The sequence below is a fragment of the Crocodylus porosus genome, unplaced genomic scaffold (assembly GCF_001723895.1).
Source record: "Crocodylus porosus isolate Cpor-Errol unplaced genomic scaffold, CroPor_comp1, whole genome shotgun sequence".
NCBI classification, from domain to species: Eukaryota; Metazoa; Chordata; order Crocodylia; family Crocodylidae; genus Crocodylus; species Crocodylus porosus.
Genome location: NW_017728918.1, coordinates 44,754,735 through 44,776,558, shown reverse-complemented (window position 1 = coordinate 44,776,558; position 21,824 = coordinate 44,754,735). Strand labels below are relative to the sequence as shown.

The following is a 21,824-nucleotide window of genomic DNA, read 5'->3' as shown; positions in this document are numbered from 1 at the left end:
TGCAGTACTCCAACTGTGGCCTGACCAGTGTTGTATAGAGGGGGAGGATCACATCCTTGGACCTGCTTGAGATGCATCATGACAAGATGTGGTTGGTCTTCCTGACTGCATCCCCACACTGTCGGCCCATGTTCATTTTGACTTCAAGAAGGATGAAGAAATTTGGGAAGAGTCCAGCTCATGGCAATGACAATGATAATGGGACTGGGAAACAAGTCTTATGAGGAAAGCCTGAAAGAACTCGGGTTTATTTAACCTAGAGAAGAGAAGACTGAGGGGTGATTTCATAAATGTCTTCACATACCTGAAGGGTAATAATAGGGAGGATAGAAATGATCATTTCTCTGTGACTATAGGCTACAGGACTAGGAGCAACACTCTTAAGCTACAGCAGGGGAAATTTGGCCTGGAGATTAGGAGAAACTTTCTGACTATGAGGGTGGTCATGCATTGGAACGGGCTACCTAGATAAGTTGTGGAATATCCATGCTTGGAAACTTTAAAAAGCAGGACAAACAGGCACTAGACATATTAACATCCCATGGGTTAGTCAAGAAACTATGCAGTGGGGGGCAGGCAGCTCAAGGCAGAATCATCAACATGGCTAAAGGCAGGACTAGATGACCTTATGAGGATCTTTCCAACTCCACTTTCCTATGATCCTGTGATCTCATGTGTAGAACTTACACTAGTACCATTTACACTGGCTACATAAAAGTAAATATAGGATTATTCAGTGATATTTATGTCATTTACTTGGACTTTAGGAAGGCCCTTGACTCAGTGTCTCATGAGGCTCTCAAGGTAAAACTAGGGGTAATGAGCTCAACAACTCAATGGTCAGATGAGTGGAAAACAGGCTGCAGGGTCAGACCCAGAGAGTATTAATAGTTGGATCTGTGTCATAGTGCTTAGGCTCAGAAAGGACCTAAACAGATCATCAGGTCTGACCTCCTACCTGGGCAGGAATGAGTGCGGGGTCATAACACCCCAGCCAAATATCTGTCCAGCCTCCTCTTGAAGTCCCCGTAGGTAGGAGAGGGCACCACCTCCCTTGGGTGTCGACTTGGCAGAAGGTAGCCAGTGGGATCCCCCAGGGTTTGGTACTTGGACCAGTGCTTTTCAACATCTTCATCAATGATCTGAATGTGGGGGTGAAAAGCACACTGGCAAAGTCTGCTGATGACACTAAGCCATGGGGAAGTGTGGCCATGCCTCAAGGTAGGCTGATGATCCAGGTGGACCTAGACAGATTAGTTAGATGAGTGGACCAGAACCCAACACTGAAAAGCATAATGTGCTCCAATGGGGGGTGGAAAAATCTGCAAGAAACTTACAGGCTCAGTGGTGCTACGCTACCTAGCACCATGTCCAAAAGGGACCTGGGGGTCATCATTGACCATAAAATGAATATGAGTCACCAGCGTGCTGCTACATTTAACAGAGCAAACAATACACTGGCATGCATCAACTGGTGCATCTCAAGCAAAACTAAGGAAGTTTTTCTACTGCTCTACTTGGCATTAGTGAGGATGCAGCTGGAGTACTGTGTCCAGTTCTGGGCACCACACTTCAAGAAGCATGTGGAGAAGCTTGAGAGAGTCCAGAGAAGAGCCACACATATGATCAGAGGCCTGAAGACCAAGCTATACAAGGAAAGGCTGACAGATATGGGACTGTTTAGCCTACAAGAGAGAAGACTTTGGTGGAATTTGGTGGCAGCTTACAAATATATTAGGGGTGAGCATCAGGGGCTAGGCGAACAACTATTCACCAAAGCGACCCAGCAGAAAACCAGGAGCAATGGTTATAAACTCCTACAAGAAGGTTTCAGATTGGATAGAAGGAAAAACTTCATGGTTTGTGTGACCAAACTCTGGAATAGACTCCCAGTGGGGGTGGTGCAGGCACCTACCCCAGAGATCTTCAAAAGGAAACTGGATGCACACCTTGCTGGGGTTATTTGACCCCAGCAGTCTTTTCTATCCAGAGCAGGGTGGTAGGACCTGATGATCTCATGAGGTCCCTTCCAGCCCTAAACTTCTGTGAACTCTAATAGTACTGAGCACGGGGCCTTCATCTGCTAGAAACTGGTGCTGATGGTGAGAGTAGCAGGAACAGTGGAAAGTCTTTATTAAACAGTGAATCTATGAATTTCAATACATTTAAAAAAGGAGTTTGACATAACTGCTTCCGCCTCCCTTCCCCCCCCTCCCCCCCCCCGTTGTATACAGACTTAAGCTAAGTCATGGAAATAGCTTTTTCAAAGTTACACCGTGTCCTATGTGTAACAGGGTGCTCAGTTAGCCAGCAGAGGAATAGACAACACAGGGTGCTCTGTTAGTCCCGGAGACATAGGCAGCAAGCAGGCAGCCTGCAGTTGACTATCATCTCAATCAGGCAATGTTGCCTCATTGGGGAACAGGGCCCAGTTGCTATATAATGGCTGGGCCCTGAACAACAAGGCAGCAGTTTTCTGCCAGCAGCCAGAGAGGCACCACCAGCCCAGCTACTGCTCAGTACAACTCATAGGTAAGAGAGGAGCTACTGGGGAAGGCAGGCAGCTCCTTGTCCTAGGTACAACAGAAAACTGCACCTGTTGGGGAAGGGTAGCCTGGTGGAATTCCATGTGGTGGGGGAGGGCACGAGAAGTGCCAGGCCAGTTACCTCCCTAGTGAAAGGCAGGTATGGGATGCTTTTTAACACTAGCCCCCACATCCCTAGTGGATAGTTGGTCATTGCAGGGGGAGCCCAGGCTTACTGCAAGTACTGAGGTAAGGCCCAGGCCTGGAGGAGGGACCTGTGGCAGTTCCCAGACTTGCAGTGAAGTCTGAGGATGCATTAGGGAGTTGGGAGTTAGTTTCTGGGGTGGGGAACAGAGGGGCTTGGAGCCTGAGGCTTATAGGCCCAGAGATAGGGCTTGGAGCCCAGGGTGGGGCTTAGGGTTTTTGAGTGTATATTAGAAGCAGAGTGGCTGGATGTGAGGCAGAGTATTTTAAGGCCAGATGTATGTGCCAGACTGAAGGCTGGGAGTTGGAGGCTGGGCAAGGCCCCACAGAAGCAGCGGGGCTGGGTGAGGCCCCCTAAGCTATAAGCCGAGTGTCAGGCTAAACAAGCTGGAGGCCAAGTGCTAGGCTGAGCAGGCGTGGGCTGGGTGTTAGACTATGGAACATCTTCAAGGCTTGGAACATGATAAGGAAAAGTTGGAATCATTTATATAGGTCCTTGTCGTCAGGACAGGTAAAGGACAGCCTCCCACCTGATGAACATCCTTCAGTCAAGAACATCAAGGTGTGGTAGGCAAGATAGTTGGGTGGTTTGCCCAGAAGCAAGTAAGCAGGCCTACACTGAGACCAGACCCGGGATGCCCACTTGCTTCAAGTGGCAGACCCAAAAGTCAGTTAGTTCTCTTTTATCATGAGCCAGAATATTTATAAAGTCACCATGCACTGTATTTCATAAGGGGACTTTCACACTATTTCAGTGAAAATAATTAAGTTATTTGCCCAAACTCACCCTTAAATGATGACTGTAACCTTGTCCTGGGAAGCTTTTCCCCTGGTCTATCAGTATGAATCCAATGAAAATTTGTTTTTTCACTTGAAATCTGTTCTGAAAAAAAATAGGAAAGAAGATTGGAATGCAAGAAAATGGAAACAAGACAAAGAATTTTGGGATTAGTTATGGTAAGAGATGAGGCAAAGGAGATCAAAATTGAAAGAGAGGAAGATCCACGAGGCCAATACCTGTTCTTCAAACATATTTCTAGACCTATCTGGCAATCTCCTGTTAGTCTCAAATGAATATCAAACATGGATTGAAAAATATGTGTGTTAGAAATGGCAGGAGCAGTAGGAGTAAAATTTGGGGCACAATCCCAGATACTCCAAAGACCCCTGGAACTGAAAGTAGTATACATCACTTCTTTTTCTGGTTAGTGTACCTGCTTTAGGCATCTGTCTTAGATGTAATAATTCTGTCTGTATCAAATGAAACTGATATGATGTGCTACAGTGTAACTGTTAAGTCTGCATGCTCCTGCATAAAACCTTTGCTACTTTAAACTGTTTCATTTTAGATTAAAGTTGCAGTGATTTTTAGCTAATTTGTAGCACTACAGGGACATGTGCCCAATGTTGAATAAACCAGACGGGTTTTCTGTGTCTTCCCAGCACAAGGAATGGGAAACTGTCAAATACTGATCCAGGATGAAGTTTTCAAAATCGGTACAAGAGACTTTTCCATAGTGTCCTTAGTAACCCCCAAGATACAGCCCAGGAATGCCCCAGAAAATTTGGATTGGCTTTTTAATCTATGAGGTCTACTAGGTTCAGAACAGGGCAGCAATAGCTTTTGAAGTTTTATGAGGTACCTGAGATGCTGTACTAGTTTTCCAGGGCGGAATAAAAAATAGTGTTAATAGCAAGAGGAAGAAAATTATATGTCCTAGAAAGTCAGTCAAATATCATTTATATAAATTCACCATTGCTGTATTATTTTTACCATATACAGTTAGTGGATGTTAATATATTTGTAGCAGCATTTAAAAAATGGACCCACCTGAAAGAAAGGAGAGGGCTGCCTGGCAGAGAAACAGAGTTTATCCCAGCGGGGACACTGTAGGCTCTGAGGGCAAGTGAAGCTGCTTTGAAGGCAACCGTGTTGGAAGTGGGAGGGGTGATGTAACCCCAGCAAAGTTTTGAAAGAGAGCCATTAGCAAAAGCCCGGGAAGGGCTCTAGGCCGGGATTGGCTGAGAGGCTTGGATAAAAGGGGGGAGCAGTTTTCGCGCGGGAGAGAACAAGAGAGAGAAAGAGGGGCTGAGGGACAGGCTGGAGACTGGAGACTGGAGACTGAGTCTCAACACAGCAGTTCCTCGGAGAGCCCCTAGGAGTGCCCTGAGGAGCAGCAGAAAAGGCTGCCATGGGAGAGATGCATACCAGTTCCTCTCTCCAGCCCGGGAGCTGCAGGGGGCAGGGTCAGAGAGGGGCTGTTTGTGTGGAGACTCCAAGCCAGGAGAGACCTGCCTGCAGCCTGGTGAACGGCTGGGTGAGCACAACAGAACCCGGAGGCGGGGGAGGAGGGGACTGCCAGAGTCTGCCCTGTTTTCCCTGGGGGATGAGGGGCTCCAGGGGCAGGAAAAGCCCAAGGAGGGGCTGCATTTGCCAGGCTGCAAGGCAGGAGAGTTGCTACAGCCTGCAGCTCAGATACTGCCCCCTGCTGAGCTGGGGAAGGGGGTGAAAGGCAGGGGAAGGCTGTCTTTGCAGGGACTGCAGAGGAGGAGCCACTGCCTGATGCCCGGAGACCCCAGGAGCATGGAGATGGACACCAGCTCCAGGGAGTGTCCACAGACCACGTGCTGGGACACAGACAGTCCCACTCCCGGAGACACCCCGCCGGGGCAGTGCACACGGGATCCCCAGTACACTATGTGCAAGTGAGAGACTGTGTAAATAATTTCTTCAGGGTCTATTAGTTGGTATATCAATGTGTTTATTTAATGGTTATTTGTTATGTTGTAAATAATTCAATCTTGTAAATAGTTTGAGAATTGACTGTGAGGGTGCTTGATTGTAAAGGGAGGGTCTCTACTCGGGGGCACTGCAGCAGCTTCCCAGAGGGGCTGGGTAAGGCTACTGGGTACCCCAGGATCCCACTATTAAGGTGAGGGTGTGTGTTATGTCATGCCCAGGGTTACATATTTATGAAGCTTTTCTAAATTTTCAGTTGTCTCATCAAAATACATATTTTTTCTGGTCAGTTTGAGGCTGATCCTTTGCTGAAGCTAACTTGCATTCAACTTCTATTCCTATCACATTGAAGATGCCTACTCCTGCCACTTTCCTTCCACTCCAGAAAATGAGATTAATAGAGACTAGTCCTGTAAATACAACTGTATGTGTAGACATAAACCAGTATGACACTGAATGGGCTCTCTGACTCACTTTGTACACTTCCCTTTTATGGAATTAGGTTGTGATAGTGTTTAGTTTCCACTCCATTCTATTTAAATCTAAAGGCAGAGAATCCTTTTGTTAGGCCTAGGCAATCATTTATTTACAGACCCATATCTGTAAATAATAATAATAGTAATAATGGTAATATTTAAAACAGACACTGAACAGATGCAACATATGCTGGCTGAACTGTCTGACAAGAAATTCAGGAATCAATATCTTAATTGTCCCACTGAATGTTTTTAGCAAAGCTGCCTAAGAACTGAAAATACTCTTAAAATATCTAACTTCTGATTAATACTATAATTGATAATGCTACTGAAAATAAAAGTCAGGATATCCATTAGCAATGTTGGCAGAATGTTCAATAAAGAAGGTGTTATCTCCATACAATACCATCTTGAATTCCAGCTTAAGTGATATTGTCATCATACAGCAGTGGTGTCAGTTTATCAGTTTGTTTAGCTAAGTGAAAAAGATTTTAGACTGACAATGAAGGAAATGCTTCAGGGAATGACAAAAGCCAAGAGGATGTTATTTGATTATTAGTCTGATACAGGGGCTATCTTTTCATTACACGTGCATGAAGTGCCCAGCATAATGTTTTTGATCACTGATTGGGACCTTTAGGTTTTACTACAAAACAAATTAGGAAATAACTGTTGTAAAAGGTAATTGGTGAGGATCCCTACCATGACCATATATGGAATATACAGAAGAGGGCTATAAAAAAGTATAAAAGCCTAAGGAAAAAACTTAAGTTTGGGGAATTGTCACCAAGCAAGAGGAGACCATGCTGGTCAAAACTGCAACCCCCAGTGCTGTGATGATGCTTGGCTAGCTGAGTCATTGTGCATCATTTGGAAGATCTGTGTAAGAATATCTTTATAGACTGTTCTGGGTTTTGCTCAAGTAGGGGTATTGCTTAAATGTTCAGTGAATTAGGATTTGAGACCAGAACATTTTCACTGATCACTTCATTCCATTCACACCACACCCTGATGAAAATTAAATGCAACAGATCACATTGTTCTCTTCCAGGTGCCTGCTCCAGGATCTTTCCAGATATTAAAGTCAGACTGGCTGGTCCATAATTTCTTGTATTTTCTTCCTTCCCTTTCTAAAGGGAATTTGCCCTTTTCCAGTCATTCAGTACCTTATCTAACCTCCAGGAATTAGTTATCCCAAAATGGATAGCTAATGGCTCTGAAATTACCTCGCCCATTCTTTTATTTCCCTAGGATGCACCCATCTGGCCCCACCAACTTGAAAGCATCTAGCTTGGATAAGTAACCTGCAACCCCAGCCTATTCTGCCATTACTCTGTAGCTGTCCCTATTTGTGAAGGCTGAAGAAAAAAGGCATTGAATACTTTCAGCCTTCTTTGCATCATCCATAAGAAGATTGCCTTCTGTATTCTGTAAGGGATCTATGATTTCTCTGCTCTCTCTCTTTCTGTTCACACACTGTGGAATCTTTTCTATTACCTTTTATGTCCCTTGGCTTTCCTAATTTTCTCCCTGCGTGCCTGTGTGATACTCTTATACTCTTCCCTAGTCGTATGACTAAGTTAGCACTTTTCATAGGATTCCTTTTTGAGTTTCAGCTTATTGAAGAGATTGCTGCTAGCCAGGTTTGCCTCCTGCTGCACTTCCCATTCTTCCATCACATCAGGTTAGTTAGATCCTGCACCCTTAAAAAGGCCTCCTTAAAGTATAACCATTCTGCTAGACTCCTTTATCCCTCTGACTTGCTTCTTAGGAGATCCTCCTACCGGTTCCCTAAACTTGCTAAAGTCTGCTTTGCTGAAGTCCAGTGCTCCTATTCTGTTGCTCTCTTTCTTTCCTCCCCTTAGGATCTTGAACACCATCATTTTGTGATCTATATAAGTGGTAGACTGCACAGTTTTTACTACTAAATACTAATTCTGAATGACTGCGTCAGTAACTGGCGCTACTGTGCAGTAGCATTCCTGCATGGCTTTTTTCTGACGTTATGTAGCATGAACTGAACTAATGTAGCTGATGTTAACATAGAGTGTAATAATAGTGCAATGTAACCATGTTAGCCTTGTCCTGTAAGCAACTTAAAAACTCCATTTTGTATCCTTCTGCTTGACATAAGTGAATAAACTCTGCATAACCCTTATGTATGAGTGTGTGTAAGAGGGTGAATGGTGAAAGAATGGCAGAAATGGAAGATTTACCTGTTTAGGTAAGCAACAAGGTGCCAAATGTAAGTTACCAGTCAATAAACTAATTAATGTATGGCTGAAGAATTCTTTTTAGGAGTAGGGCACAATGAAGATAACAAGGAAGAGGAATGTACCAATTCTGCCAGATGAGCAAAAAGAACAGTGTAACACCATGAGGTCCTAGGGGTGGCCGTGATCTCCCCTAGCATCCCCTACTGTGCCAATGTGGTACTAAAGCACCTTCACATCTCGCCCGCCACGTCTTTGGTGTTAACAATGTATAAGGGAGGCTGCCTTTTGTCCTCTCTGACATGGTGCTCTGATGTACCTCGGTCTCGGTTCTGTTTTGGTTGACTTGGTGCACCCCAACCTTATGGGCTATGCGTGGCTCCAACCACCCCTGTACCACACCTCAAGCCTGCTGGACATTGGTTGATTTTCTCTCCAGTGCCCCACGGGCGCTCTCTGGCTTGTCCCGCAGCCTGCGCCCCCAACGGGCGCTCTCTGGCTTGTCCCGCAGCCTGCGCCCCCAACGGGCGCTCTCTGGCTTGTCCCGCAGCCTGCGCCCCCAACGGGCGCTCTCTGGCTTGTCCCCTTTTTGGGTCTTCTCGCAACCACCCACTCTGGGGCTTCTCACCTTAGGGCTCTGGCAGCCTCAGCCTTACCTGGCCCCCTCCCAATCCTCTGATCCCCTTCTCAGGGCTTGGGTCAGTGCACCCCTGAATGTTGTGCCTTCTCTGGCACTGGGGTCCCCACACTACCATGGAGCCCCTATAGAGGCCTCCTCCAACCCCTAATAGCTTCAACCAGTCCTCGGTCAAAACAGCAAACACGAAAACACAAAGCCTCCGGGCTATAACATAAAATCTAAGTTGTCTGGCTAACCTTCTTTCAAATCCCTACCAGGGAATTCTCCACCTGGTATCCATGAGCAGAAGCTGCACATGCCACCAGGCTTCTCTACTCTGCTTGCTCTGGCAGAGCTCCTTTTCCCTTGGCTGCTGGTTGAGGTTGAGAGAGAGAGAGCACACTCACAGCCTCCAGTCTGTCTTATGGTAGTCAGCCCTGCCCCTTCTGGTCAACTGACTCACCAGGTGTGGGCCCTTAGCTCCTCCTGGTTCCTCCTAGTAACCAACACCTGAGCCCATACTGCTGCTCTTCAGGTAGCAGGCACCTTAGTGCCCTACTGCAAACAGTCCAAGGCTGAAGACCAAAGAAGAACAACCACAAAAACAGAAGCTGGGTATGGAAAAACCTCAAAGCACTGAAACAAAGGATGCCAGTCCCTATAAAAGAACACTTTGAAAATGCCAAATTTAGTGAGTCTTTTTCTCTACCGCTGTTTCATCGGAGCACAGATGCATCTGTTCACTGCACTCCAACTGTTATCTTCAATCTGCTATCTTCAGATAGTCATCATCATCTACTTAATAAGCCCAGGCTGACCACCCTGGGCTGATATTGAGCAACTATTTTTGGTAACTATATCTGGTGTATGTGTGGATGAAATGGTTGTTTTGTGGATGTGTATGCCTGTGTATAATGTGTATGATGATTTTGTGTGTTTGTATGAATGGTGTGCCCAAACCTTTATGTCTAACTCATGTAATCAATAAATGTGGGACCTTCCCTTTTCCCCCTTTATAAAGTCTCACTTATGACATGAGTAATTGGCAATTTGAGTAACAGTTACTGCTCACTGGTCTTGTGTAGAAGTTCCCACCATCACCCAAGTTGCCTTCCACCCTCACATTCTCAAATCAATCCCTCCCAGTTTATGAGCAGCAAGTTGAGAGGGGTTCTCCTCTAGTGGCCTGTCTACCATCTGTATCCCCAGCACTCCAAGAATTTGTTAGATTGCTTGTGCTGTGTTTCCCTCCCAGCAGATGTTCTGTTAATTCATGTCCCTCACTAGAACCAAATCCTGCCACTTGGAGGCCTCTGTCAGTTATTTAAAGACGGCCTTATCTATCTTCTCCTCCTAGTTTGCTGGCCTGTAGTGGATGCCCATCATAACATCCCTCTGCTGCTCTCCCTTCCGACCTATAGCTAGAGGCTTTCAACAGGCCTACCTTCCACTTCATGCTGAACCACTGAATATCACCTTTATATATACAGCAATACCTCCACTTTTTTCCCATCTATCCTTCCTGAACAAGCTACACCCATCCATGACTGTGCTCCAGTCATGTGAACTATCCCACCATCTCTCTGTAATCCCAATTACATCATAACTCTGTGCTTGTACCTGGACTTCCTGCTTGTTCCCTATGCTTCTCACATTAGTTTTATAGTTTCATAGTTGGTAGGGTTGGAAGGGACCTGAGCAGATCATCAAGTCCGCCCCCCTGCCATGGGCAGGAAAGAAAGCTGGGATCAAACAACCCCAGCTAGGTGATTATCTAGCCTCCTTTTGAAGACCTCCAGAATAGGAGCAGACCTTCAGAATAGGAGAAAACACCACTTCCCTTGGAAGTTGGTTCTAGATCCTAGCCTCCCTGACTGTGAAGTAGCGCCTCCTGATATCCAGCCTGAATCTACTCTCAGTCAACTTATGGCTGTTATTCCTTCTTAGTCCTTGTATTGCTCGGTATATAAACACTCTACATATCTAACTGATTGTCCTGTCTTCTTCTCGAGAGCATTACTAAGTCTTCTGCCATTGCTTCCCCATAAGTTTTAGTAAATTTTAATTGTTCCGAAATATCCATGTAGCTATGTCAACTTACAACTGAGCCAGTGATCCTTAATCAAAATATTAAGGATTAGCAGACACCAACAAGTACCAAGTAAATAAAAAACAGGTTTTCATGAAAGTCACATAGACAAAAGCATCCCTGGTATAATTTTACTAAAGTCAATGGTGTTATAATAGCAATAAGTTTGCCATAATGAACATTTTTCACACATTAACTCATCATAATATTTTGCTGTATTAACATAGCATGTTTATATTTTAAAGTAGAACTTAATTCTCATATAACTTACTGAAACAGGACTTTCCGTGAAGCATGTGCTGAAAGAGCTTGCATAGAGGCAATTCAGCTAATGGTACAGTATTACAGGAGCACTCTACCCGAAGCATGGTACCCCAGTTGCCAATGTAAGCTGCTCTGCAGTCAGCACTTTCAGAGCAAGTCATATCACCCTTGATTAATGTTTCAAGACAAGCTTTATCTTCATAGCATCTTCTTGTAACATGCCTCCAGCACATTGACCAAAACATTTCATATTTTTTCCTGGAGAAAGCATAAGAATCATACAAGAAAAACTTTAATATATTATGATTAAGATAACACTATTCTTTAGTGACATCAAACCCAAGAGAAACTTACTTAACTTAAAAAAATCAACAAAGAAAATGTAGCAATTTTAATCAGAAATTTTCCTATGCATGCCAGCTAACTGACCTCAGAAGGTAATTACCTCCTATACAAAATCCAGAGGAGAAAAAAGGAAAGATTTACTTTTTATTTTAATGGTATAAAAGGCCCTCCTATTAAATAACCCTCTATCATAGTTTTCAAGACTTGTCCTATATCATTCTGAACAATCATGGCAGAAATTAGTGCATTTCAAATTATAGGAGCAGGCAATTAACCCTTTCTGGTCATCAGAGTCTATCCTCAGACAGGTACTGTGAAGGATGCCAGATGGACTTGACAAGGCACCTTTTGTCATTCCTATTGCAATAATTTATTATTTTGGAAGGCACAATGATACCCAACTGTTTCAGTAGGTCAAACTTATGCTCTTGTATACACGTCTCCAATATCAAGGATTACACTGTACTTGCATAGATGTATCTGAGAATAACAGCTGGACTTTACGTCAATTTTTCTGTGCAAAATGAACTCTGGACCAACAGCAAAGACTTTCTTGGATCTAAGGACAGGTTTTAGTAACAACAGTCTAAGGAGAGACACCCAGAGCAGCAATATAGAATAATCAGACTGGACATCATAATGAAACAAAACAAAAAGCTTTCTAGTGGCTGTGACAGGTATGTAAAGTATATAAGTGAGATAAACATGAGAGGAACAAATGGCAATTGACAAGATTTGTTGCCTGACTAAATAACACCAAATGAGATGAGAGAAAAAACCTGAAATAGAGTAAGAACAAATCAGCTACAGGTATAGTAACTGTAAAGCTATTAGAAGGGTGCTAGTAATGACCGTATCTAATGATTTGCAAGTAGCTATCTTGATTCCTTTCCAGTTCAATGTTCCTGTATGCCAGCTTATTCTCCATGTAAGATAGGATAAATTTGGCACCGATTGTCCCATATTTAACAACAATAATAAATGTTGACTCTTTATCCAACATGTCTGATGGAAAACTTAGATATTAATGTGAAAGCTATATATCACTTCTACTAAATATAAGTGGATTGTCAGGGTAAATGATTGTTGGGTCAGCCTCTAAACTCTCCGGTACTGATCCATTAAAGTGTGGTATTCCATGATGATAATTTAGTTCTGAGAGACCATCGCTCTTATGAACCAGTACACATATGAAACAATCTCAACTTATAAAGTTCCATCTAGGACCCAATTACACAGCACTTACTCAAGAAAAGGTTTCAAAGTAGCTGTCATCTCTGAGCTAATGGAAAAAATTTTCATTCAAGCTTGTAATTTATAGGTACAGCTAAACATAATTCACAGCATAATTTTGATAATTACTTCTACTTATTGTTAATGCTGGCAAACATTAATGCTCCCAGAATAAAGGTAATTCAGCAAGTCCCTCTTAAACATATTTCCCATTAGAATATTACATGTACACACACAAAACCACATTTGTGGCCCAGTTCAGCCTGGCATTAAAAAATGCAACTCGCATTGACGTCAGTCTGAATTGCACTTGCTTATGCTGAACCTGAATGTGATCCTTGTTCTCTTGATTTGTTTACTGAAGGTAAATTTATAATATGCTTGTAAGGTGAATTTCAGGTCTTGGCCAAAAGTATCACATTACCCACACTGGTGCTTCAGTTGTGTTTCCAAGGGTAGTCATATTTAAGTAGAGCTGTCTATAATAGCCAAACCTGCTATTCACTTGGATGTTTTCTGAAATAAAATCCAAATCTGTGTCTATGAGTGTGATTTAGAATGTGCTTCAATGCCTAGATTATTACTACCTACGTCCTGTTTGAAGGAAAAAAGAAGAAAGAAAGAAGTAAAGGGTTTTACTATTTAGGCAACTTTAGTTTCATAACAACTGGTAGCATGAGGAGAGTCCCTGGCAGAATGAATAACTTTCAGCAAACAAACTTGTTCAGTCAGCTGCATAATTTGTACAAACCATCTGAGTATGAAGGTGCCATCCTGAGAATATTATTGAAAACCTTTAGGGATATTATTGGTTAAGCAGAAATTTCGTTATAGGTAATTAAACACAAGTAGTAAAACCCAGACTGAGGTTGCAGAGCTCAGGGTTAAAAAGAACCCTGCTTTTTATTTGTAAAATGAACATATTTGCTACAGGAATCATAAAGAGACATAAGGCATAGAACCTGCAGTGCCATTTTAGTCATTTTTTCCAAGCAGAATTATGTTTTAAAAGAATTTCTGTTGTCTTGCCATGTGAGAATAAGTTAATATTTTAGAGTAAAAAGTGAAAACAATCCATGTAAGTATTATAGCTCACTAGCTACACCATAGTGCAAAATACATGTTCTATCTCTGTCTCCTAGATAGAATCAGAATTGCTCAGTTGCTTGAGGTTACTCTTTAGTGCAAGTTATAGAACTGCATTTCTATTGCAAGTTGATCCAAGTTCAACACTGAAAGTCATTGTGAAGTTTGGATTATTCATCAAGTGTAGTGACAGTTGACTAGAACTGCCTAGAAGATTTGTTATGAAGCCGTCAATTGTTCTGACTTATATTTGTCAAAACTGTACTTTGTAACTTGGCAGACGTAAGTGTCCTTAAACACCAGCTGTTATAGCATAGTTATCACAAAATCATGTTGTGATATGAGTAACAGTTTATATTGTATCATATGAAAAATTATATTGCATATATATAAAATCACTGGGCATGTGTAGATGAAATGGGGGCCCTAAATTGAAGCAGTGGGTTTTTAAAAAAACACTGCTTTATATTTAGGGCAAAGTAAACCTCTGTGTTGTATACACTCATATCTTACCTGAATCTCCGGCAGTGGAAGGGGAGGACAAGCTGCTGGCCAGTGGACCAGACCCTGGGCTGCAGGGTAGGAAGGGCTGGTGCTTTCCTCCATTGCAGCAGCACCCCCGTCCAGGCGGCACCTGCCCACAGGCACCCAGCTCGGGTGTTCCTGGGGGCACCACAGCCATGGAAGGAAGGACCAAGTCTCCACACAGCTCACGCAGGTAGGCAAGCTTGGGGGGAGGCGGGGGAAGAGATCAGGCTCGCCACTTTTTTTTTTCCTTCAGTGGAGCCTGCCTTCCCAGGCTGCTGCCAGGCTGCCTACATGGACTTCCTGTACAGCCCCTGAGCCACATGGAGCCCAGTGCTTCACTCCATGGCTGGAGGTATTTTAGTTTGCTGTGCCCCAAAGTCATTTAAGGCACATTACACCACCAAATGTGCTAAAGTGGCTGGAATTAATGCACAATACACCGTAGATGCGTGCAAACACCATTAAAGCAGTTCAGAAGCATTTAACCCACTTTAAAGTGTTGTGCACATATGCCCCTCAGTTCATCTACACACTATTTTTAATTTTATAGATAAGCATGTTACCAGCCAAATATTAAGTACCTTTTTTTTTTTTGCTTACCTGCATAATTCATTGTTTTGACATTGGTGAATTATGCTTAGACATGAAGGAGGGGGCACTATGTTGACTGCACATGGCTTTCCATGAAGAAGTTCTTTAGCTTTTTGGCAAGATTTATCAAGTTGGGTGCAGTCACAGAATGTCAACATCTGGGCAACATTAAAAGGCATATTTTGATAGAAGAACCTTATGGCTGCTTGGCATTCTTTCATGTTGCACTTTTTATTCACTGAGCAAACTTTAAGGTACAGAGATAGCTGTCTGTTACACACTTCATCTTCAATACATGCCCTGTTTACATCCAAACATGTCCCATTCTCAGTGTGTTCTAAAAGGCACAATACAATCAAAAGAATCAGTTACATATAGACAACAATCTATTAAGCATACTACTTGCTGGACTCCCATTGAAAACACTATGAAATCTCTGCTACAACCCCAATATTCCTCCCAAATCAGACTTGCTTATCGCTGAACTCCTCCATCATTCCCTTTATCATGCCCATTGCCCCATCTTCACTCTCCTATTTGCCACCACAGGCCCCTGCTAAGCAACTCTCAGATTAGCTGCTGTGCATGGAGCAGCAGAAGGTAAAAGACAGGAAGGAAGAGCTTTTTATGGTTAAATGACTTCTAAAATGCTGACGCTTTCTTGGGCTAAATAAATCAGACTTTAGTTTCTGAAAACCAAGAACTGCAAGCTGTATGAGAGGCAATAGCCTGTGTTGACCTCCATTCTACTGTGACTAGATTGCTTCTGGTGCTCAGATATTTCTGAAGAATGTGCAGTCATTGAAGTTTAGATATACCTACATTTTATCACTTGAGCACTGACCCAATGTATCTATAACACACATACTTGCATCTGCCTTTCAGATAGAGAAGACTACAGAATTGAGCACCTGAGACCTGTACAATAGCACCTAGGAGCTTGTCTTTGCTAAAGACATCTATCTCTATCTGGCCTACATGCCACACCTACAAAATGTTATAGGCCCGTAGTCCTATCCAAGAGATGTCATCTAACACTGTATTGCCACTTCCCCATATTAAATCTATAGACCGCTTTCACGTCTCACCTCACTTCAATGAAACCACAAGAAGTTCCTGCAATGACTTATAACAGGGTTTGGAAACCTAAGGCCCTTTTGTATCCGGACCACGGAGCCTTTGAATTCAGCCCATGAAGCAGTAGCTTCATCAGCATTCAGCAGTGGGGATCTTGGCCTACAATATGTCACAACTAGGCACTGGGTGTTCTGGCAGAGAGGGGTCTCTGCTCACACTTTTCCCCAGGTGGGTAGCAGGGGCTTCAGCAGACAGGGAGCTCTGCCAGCACCAATCCACAGGCAGGTAGCCAGAAGAAGCAGCAGAGGTTGATGGGCCCCACCTCAGTGCTGGCCTACTTCAGATGTGAGCTAGGCCATTCCAGCCTACAACCAGAAAACGATTCCAACTGCTGACTGACAGAAGTCAGTACTGAAATGAGAAATACCGGTACTCATGTCACTGGGACGAATGCGGGGATGAGCAGATGGGCATGCTACGCTGCTCCAAATAATCTGTCTCTGTTCAACACAAATATCACAGTGAATGCAATTAAAGAGTATAAAATTCAGTGACTATTACTAGCTCAAGGGCAGCAGCATTAAGACTGCACTGTATGCATCTTAATTCTACATTTCCTTATTTCTCAGAAGTTCAAGTACCTTAACCCTCTGATTCTGATGCCTAGGTGCTTGAATGTTGCTAAACATGTGTTTCTAGACCTGATGGACAAATCTTGCCAGCAGGCAACCTTAATTCTGCAATAATACATTCATCATTAAGCTATTTAGACTGAAATCTTTATTCTACTTTGCCAGTGATTTCACTGGAGCCATGATTATACCCATAGATTGTACTTCATGTCAGAGAATGATTTTGTTTATTGTACTTGTGGCATGCCTTGCACTCTTTTGATATTGTATAAAACCCCAGTAAGGGTATTTACAATGCTGATTTCTTAAGTTCATTATTGTTTCAAAGCACTCAAAACCTCATAAAATAGACCCAGTATCTCAAATTGAGATTGATTGCTTAGTTTCTAGGCAAAATAGTGTGTTGAGAAATTAACATTACTAAAAGGTTTATATTGAAATAGCAACTAACAGTAACATTTTAATGGCAACCTTGAACTATTTCTTGGTTAATTTGTTACGTAATCTTGATATCTGGGAGAATTACACTAGGTCACTGTTTACTTCCATAAAGACTCTAGGGAAGATATTTACCAGGCTATTTACTTCTGAAAAGAGTGCAAGAGGAAAACTGTTCCTTGAAGAAAGTACTATCAGGAGAGAGGACTAGATCTTGTTTGGGAGTTTGAAGGATCAACTGAAATGCAGTTTGCCAAAGGACATCTCAATAGCTTGGAGGGACTTTTCAAAATAATTCAATTAAACTGTGAATAAGCATTTATGCCCTCCTCATCATTTGAGGATGGTATTTCACTATCCTCAGTGAAATCAGTGGGAGTTTTACTTTTGACTTCAATGGGATTAGAATTTTTACTCCTTTGGGATCCTTATGTATGCAAAAACTTAGCTGCAAGCCATTTGAAGTTTACTAAATCCCCAATTTTAAGTTATTTTGAGTGTTGGCATTATTATTTAATCTATATGAAGCTGCATTTTTCATTATTATAGGCTGACAGAAAAAAAACAGTAAATAAGAACTATAAATGAATATATAAATGAGCCTTACCTTGTTTGGAAAGAGCAGATAAATTCCACTGTAATTTAGTTTCCATGTTAATATTATCTAAATGAAAAAAATATGGGATATAGAACATATGCAGCATTAATAAATCCCCTGTGTCAACTGTGTTGTCAGTTTTAATGTACCACTTTATTGGCTGCCATGCTAGGAACAGCTCAGAAAGAAAAGTAAAGAGAAAAAACAAATAAGATTGACCAAGTAGAAATTGTCAATTTGTTTGGAAACCATAAAGGCTACATTATATTTACTTATAGATATTAAGGTGAATATGCACAGGAGCTTTCCTTTCCACTGCCAACACCACTACCCTGTTTATGAGCTTATGGTTTGTGAGTATGGAAGTTCAGGAAGTCCTAGATAAACCCGGGTCATGTAAAAATCAAACTCTCATGAACTCTCATGGCTTTTGAACCTACTGTTATGCATATATGGACCCCCCCTTTAATAATATTGCCCCTTAATAAATGCAAACTGTATTACTGTTCTTTATGTTATGTTATGTTTTAATAGTATTATAGTAGTATTAGTAATAGTACTGTATTAGTGGCATGAAAAGGCACTATTAGGCAGGATACATACTCCTTTGGATTTGGTTCCATACACACATATATGAAGACACAATTCCAAGCTATGTTTACCCTGCTAATTGTTATGCTGTCAGATAGTCACATGCATGTAAAAAGGTTCCCAAAATACTCTTTTTTCAAACGTCACTGCAAATAAATAATCCAATATGTGAACTGCCCCAGAAACTTGAGATGATAATGGATTCTCTATTCCCTAGTACAGCCTAGAGTTACAGCTATTTTGTTCCACTAAATGGCCTTCTCTGGTGGTCTTTTCATTATCTGGAATATGCACAGAAGTCTAAATCACTATTGAAATCTAACTTTAGATTGAAACATGATTTCTATTAATAATTCATATTATGCATATTGTAAGCAGAATAGCATGACAAAACATACTTCTAAAGCAATACAAACCTGTATCAGTGTCCTGATTTCTCTCATCATCGTAGTCTTCTTCATCAAAAGCTATATTCTCCTTTGCATGCTGTAGACAGGTGTTATTAAAGATGCTTTTCCATATTTTAGTACACCGTTTTTGAAGTGGCTCTGAACACCTGCAATTCCCTAAGACTGTTTTTCTCAGGTTCTTCCACGCAGACAAACATTGTTTCCCAACAACTTGAAGACTGCATTTTGCTACCTCTGCCCTGCATACCCTTTGGAAGTTCTTATACTCCACAAAGCAGTAGCGGTCATCTCGACAGCTTTGCTTTGCAATATTGCAGTCATTTTCTCGTTCACCTGTGTGTTTTAGGTCTTTGTGCTTTGTGTGCAGTGTGAAGTTTAACTGGATATCTGAATTTGCTGAAGGGTCCATATGTTCTGAAAAAATAAATCTGAATTTAGATATACATTACACATTTATCTTTTATGCAGCTCTAAAGAAATTCTGTTAAAAGCTATTTTCCAAAGCTATTAGTAAAACAAACAGAATTATAATGTACTAATTTTAATATAATAACTTACCATAGTAATTATGATTTAAGTTGTTTGGATTTTGATAAATAACATGTAACTTCATAAGAATTTCATATTCTTATAGATTACGGCACCTGCTTTCTATTTATTAGATAGGCACAAAAATCCACATAATATAATGTACACTCTAGTTTAGCACTTAAAATGGGTAGTAATGAAAATGCTCTCACTGAAGTTACTGTGTATGTCATGTGATCAACTGCAGACAAAATTTAGTCCAGGTGCAGCTCCATTATATTATACCAGGGAGGAATTTGATTTAATATTTTTAATCAATAAGGATACAATCCCACTCCTATTGGTAAGGCATTCTGAACTAGGCCTTTAACATTTTCTTTATCACTCATTTGCCACCTTTTCCTACAGGGGAAAAAGGCCACTTTACTCTTCTACAGCAGCTTGGTGATGTTATATCTTCACTGATATGCTGTAGAGTTATGCCAGTGTAACACTGATATAACATAGTGGAGAATCAATCAATCTTATTGGATATTTGACAACCACCCATTCAGTGACCTATTTTACATATCATATGTGAGTTCTTCTAATCTTTAGGTTAAAAGATCTCTCTAGACCAGAATATTTAAACCTTCCTTTGTCTAAATATTGCTACTTACTCAAAGAAAGAGTTAAAATCTTTCTTTAACTTAGTGAAGTTTAAATCAAAGATTGCTAAATTGCATCCACTGAATATAATATGACGTGAATAAGAACCACAGAATCTGACCCCATATATTATTATATGTGCTACAATAGCTAGGTTTATCAGGTCAAGTTAAAAAAAAATTCAGCCTTATATTTGAATATCTTTAGTTTTCTCTGATTTATCTTACTTCTGTTAATTTTGAAACTGATCTTCCACACTATTTTCCTATATATATTTATTCATGTGAGTATTTTAGAAAAAGGAAAACAAATTAAAAGCCTGCAGGACATTATTTGATGTAGCAGTCACATACAGGAACTTGAAACTGTAACTTTCTTACTGTGAAGAGTAAAAATTTCATACATGATTCCATTTCCCTTTACATTGCATATTATTGAACTATCTGGTATATTGCTTACCTTTCTGAAGGCCACATTGTTGTTCAAGCAACATTTTGATGCTACAAGAATTATTCTTGGTGCAGATACAGCTTTTAAATTTTGGATAGTGGTCAGCTAAGAACTGTATGGCTTTATTGCAGACAACAGAATCTTTTGCTTTGCAGCTGTTACCTAGATTTCATAGGCAAGAATAGAACTTTATTAATGTCTATTAATGCTTAGGGGATAAGGCTATAAAAACAATTAAATTATAGAACAAGAATAAAATCTTTAGACAGGTTTGATTTTGTTTTGCTTTAAAATGTATGATAATTCACAAAATAAGCATTGTGTTTGGGATGATATAATAAAGATGTGGGTAGTTTTGCCTTTAGTTTGAGCCATGTATGTTTTGAACCATGTCCAGCTGTCTGTTTTAAGTTGTTCTCATTTCAAGAGAACATAACCTTTTTTCTAATAATTACTTTGGGCAGAAATTGAACATACTTTGGTAATTTTTGGTTAATAAGCATGGCATATCTATTGGATCACACCACTGATATGTTAACAATGAGGTAAGCTAATATAGACCTCTGTGCTGGTTCCAAACAATAAAAAAAGACCACCATGGAAGGACACTTTATGGAAAAAAGTAGCTTCAACTTAAGGCTATACTAGACAAAGAGGAAAGAGTGTAAAGGGAACCAGCATTGAGTAAAAATGGACATTCAACTTTGGTCAGTTCAGCCAAGGGACAAGAAGATATAGATATTCCCCTCAAAGACTACTGCAAATGGGACTTCAAAGAATCCTTGGACCTAAAAAATAAAACACCCATTTAAATATAGAAAACCCATACACTGTTATAACATGTTGATGAGCACAACCTGAGGCAGATAATAATCCAGGCCTTTTACATGGTAAGACCCATGGTATTTAGGCACCCACGATATTTAGGTATTCAAGTATAGATTCACTTTACAAACCTGGCTGCTAACTGCTTGAGGACTATGTAATTTGGTTAGCATGTTCAAATATGACTCACTGACTTTTTAAAAACTTTATTAATTCCTCAATAAAATAGGCTTGCACCCACTCTGAGATCACTTTTCTCTCTCCAGGTTACAATTGTCATGAAAACTGCTCATCAGGAATAAGTGAACTATGGATGACAAGTATGACATCTGCAGGTGAAGCAGAGGGCAGAATCCAATTAATTTTGTGGAAGACCAAAGCACAGCTTGAGACTCACTCCAGTGGTGACATGTAGGGGGTGCACATGCACCCCCTGAGACTACTGGTGCCCCCTCTGCAAGCACTGGCTGGGGAGTGGGAGCACCAGATGTAGGGTGCAGCCACTTCCAGAAGCACCGTGGCCACTTTCAGGAACAGCATGGCTGCTTACCATGGAGTAAGTTTTACCACAGCCCCCCCTCCTGCAGTTGGTGATATTGGCTGCGGGGGACCAACCCTGATTGCTGACTGGTCACTGAGGATGCACATGCCCTCCCTGACTAAGGTGGCACCAGTCACCCATGACTCACTCTGCGTTCCACCACTGAAGTGTAG

The 21,824-nt window shown here is 41.5% G+C and overlaps 1 protein-coding gene across 1 annotated transcript in view; it reads right to left on the bottom strand.

Moving 5' to 3' along the window:
• Window positions 1-21,824, bottom strand: part of GFRAL (GDNF family receptor alpha like) — a 59,274-nt gene that overhangs the window by 24,783 nt on the left and 12,667 nt on the right. Inside the window, exons 2-7 of the mRNA XM_019537548.1 lie at window positions 20,295-20,447; window positions 18,666-19,073; window positions 17,668-17,724; window positions 14,923-15,250; window positions 11,138-11,388; window positions 3,517-3,612 (exon numbers count right to left, since the gene is read on the bottom strand). Of these exons, the coding sequence (XP_019393093.1) occupies window positions 3,517-3,612; window positions 11,138-11,388; window positions 14,923-15,250; window positions 17,668-17,724; window positions 18,666-19,073; window positions 20,295-20,447 (1,293 nt within the window). The remainder of the gene's footprint in view (window positions 1-3,516; window positions 3,613-11,137; window positions 11,389-14,922; window positions 15,251-17,667; window positions 17,725-18,665; window positions 19,074-20,294; window positions 20,448-21,824) is intronic.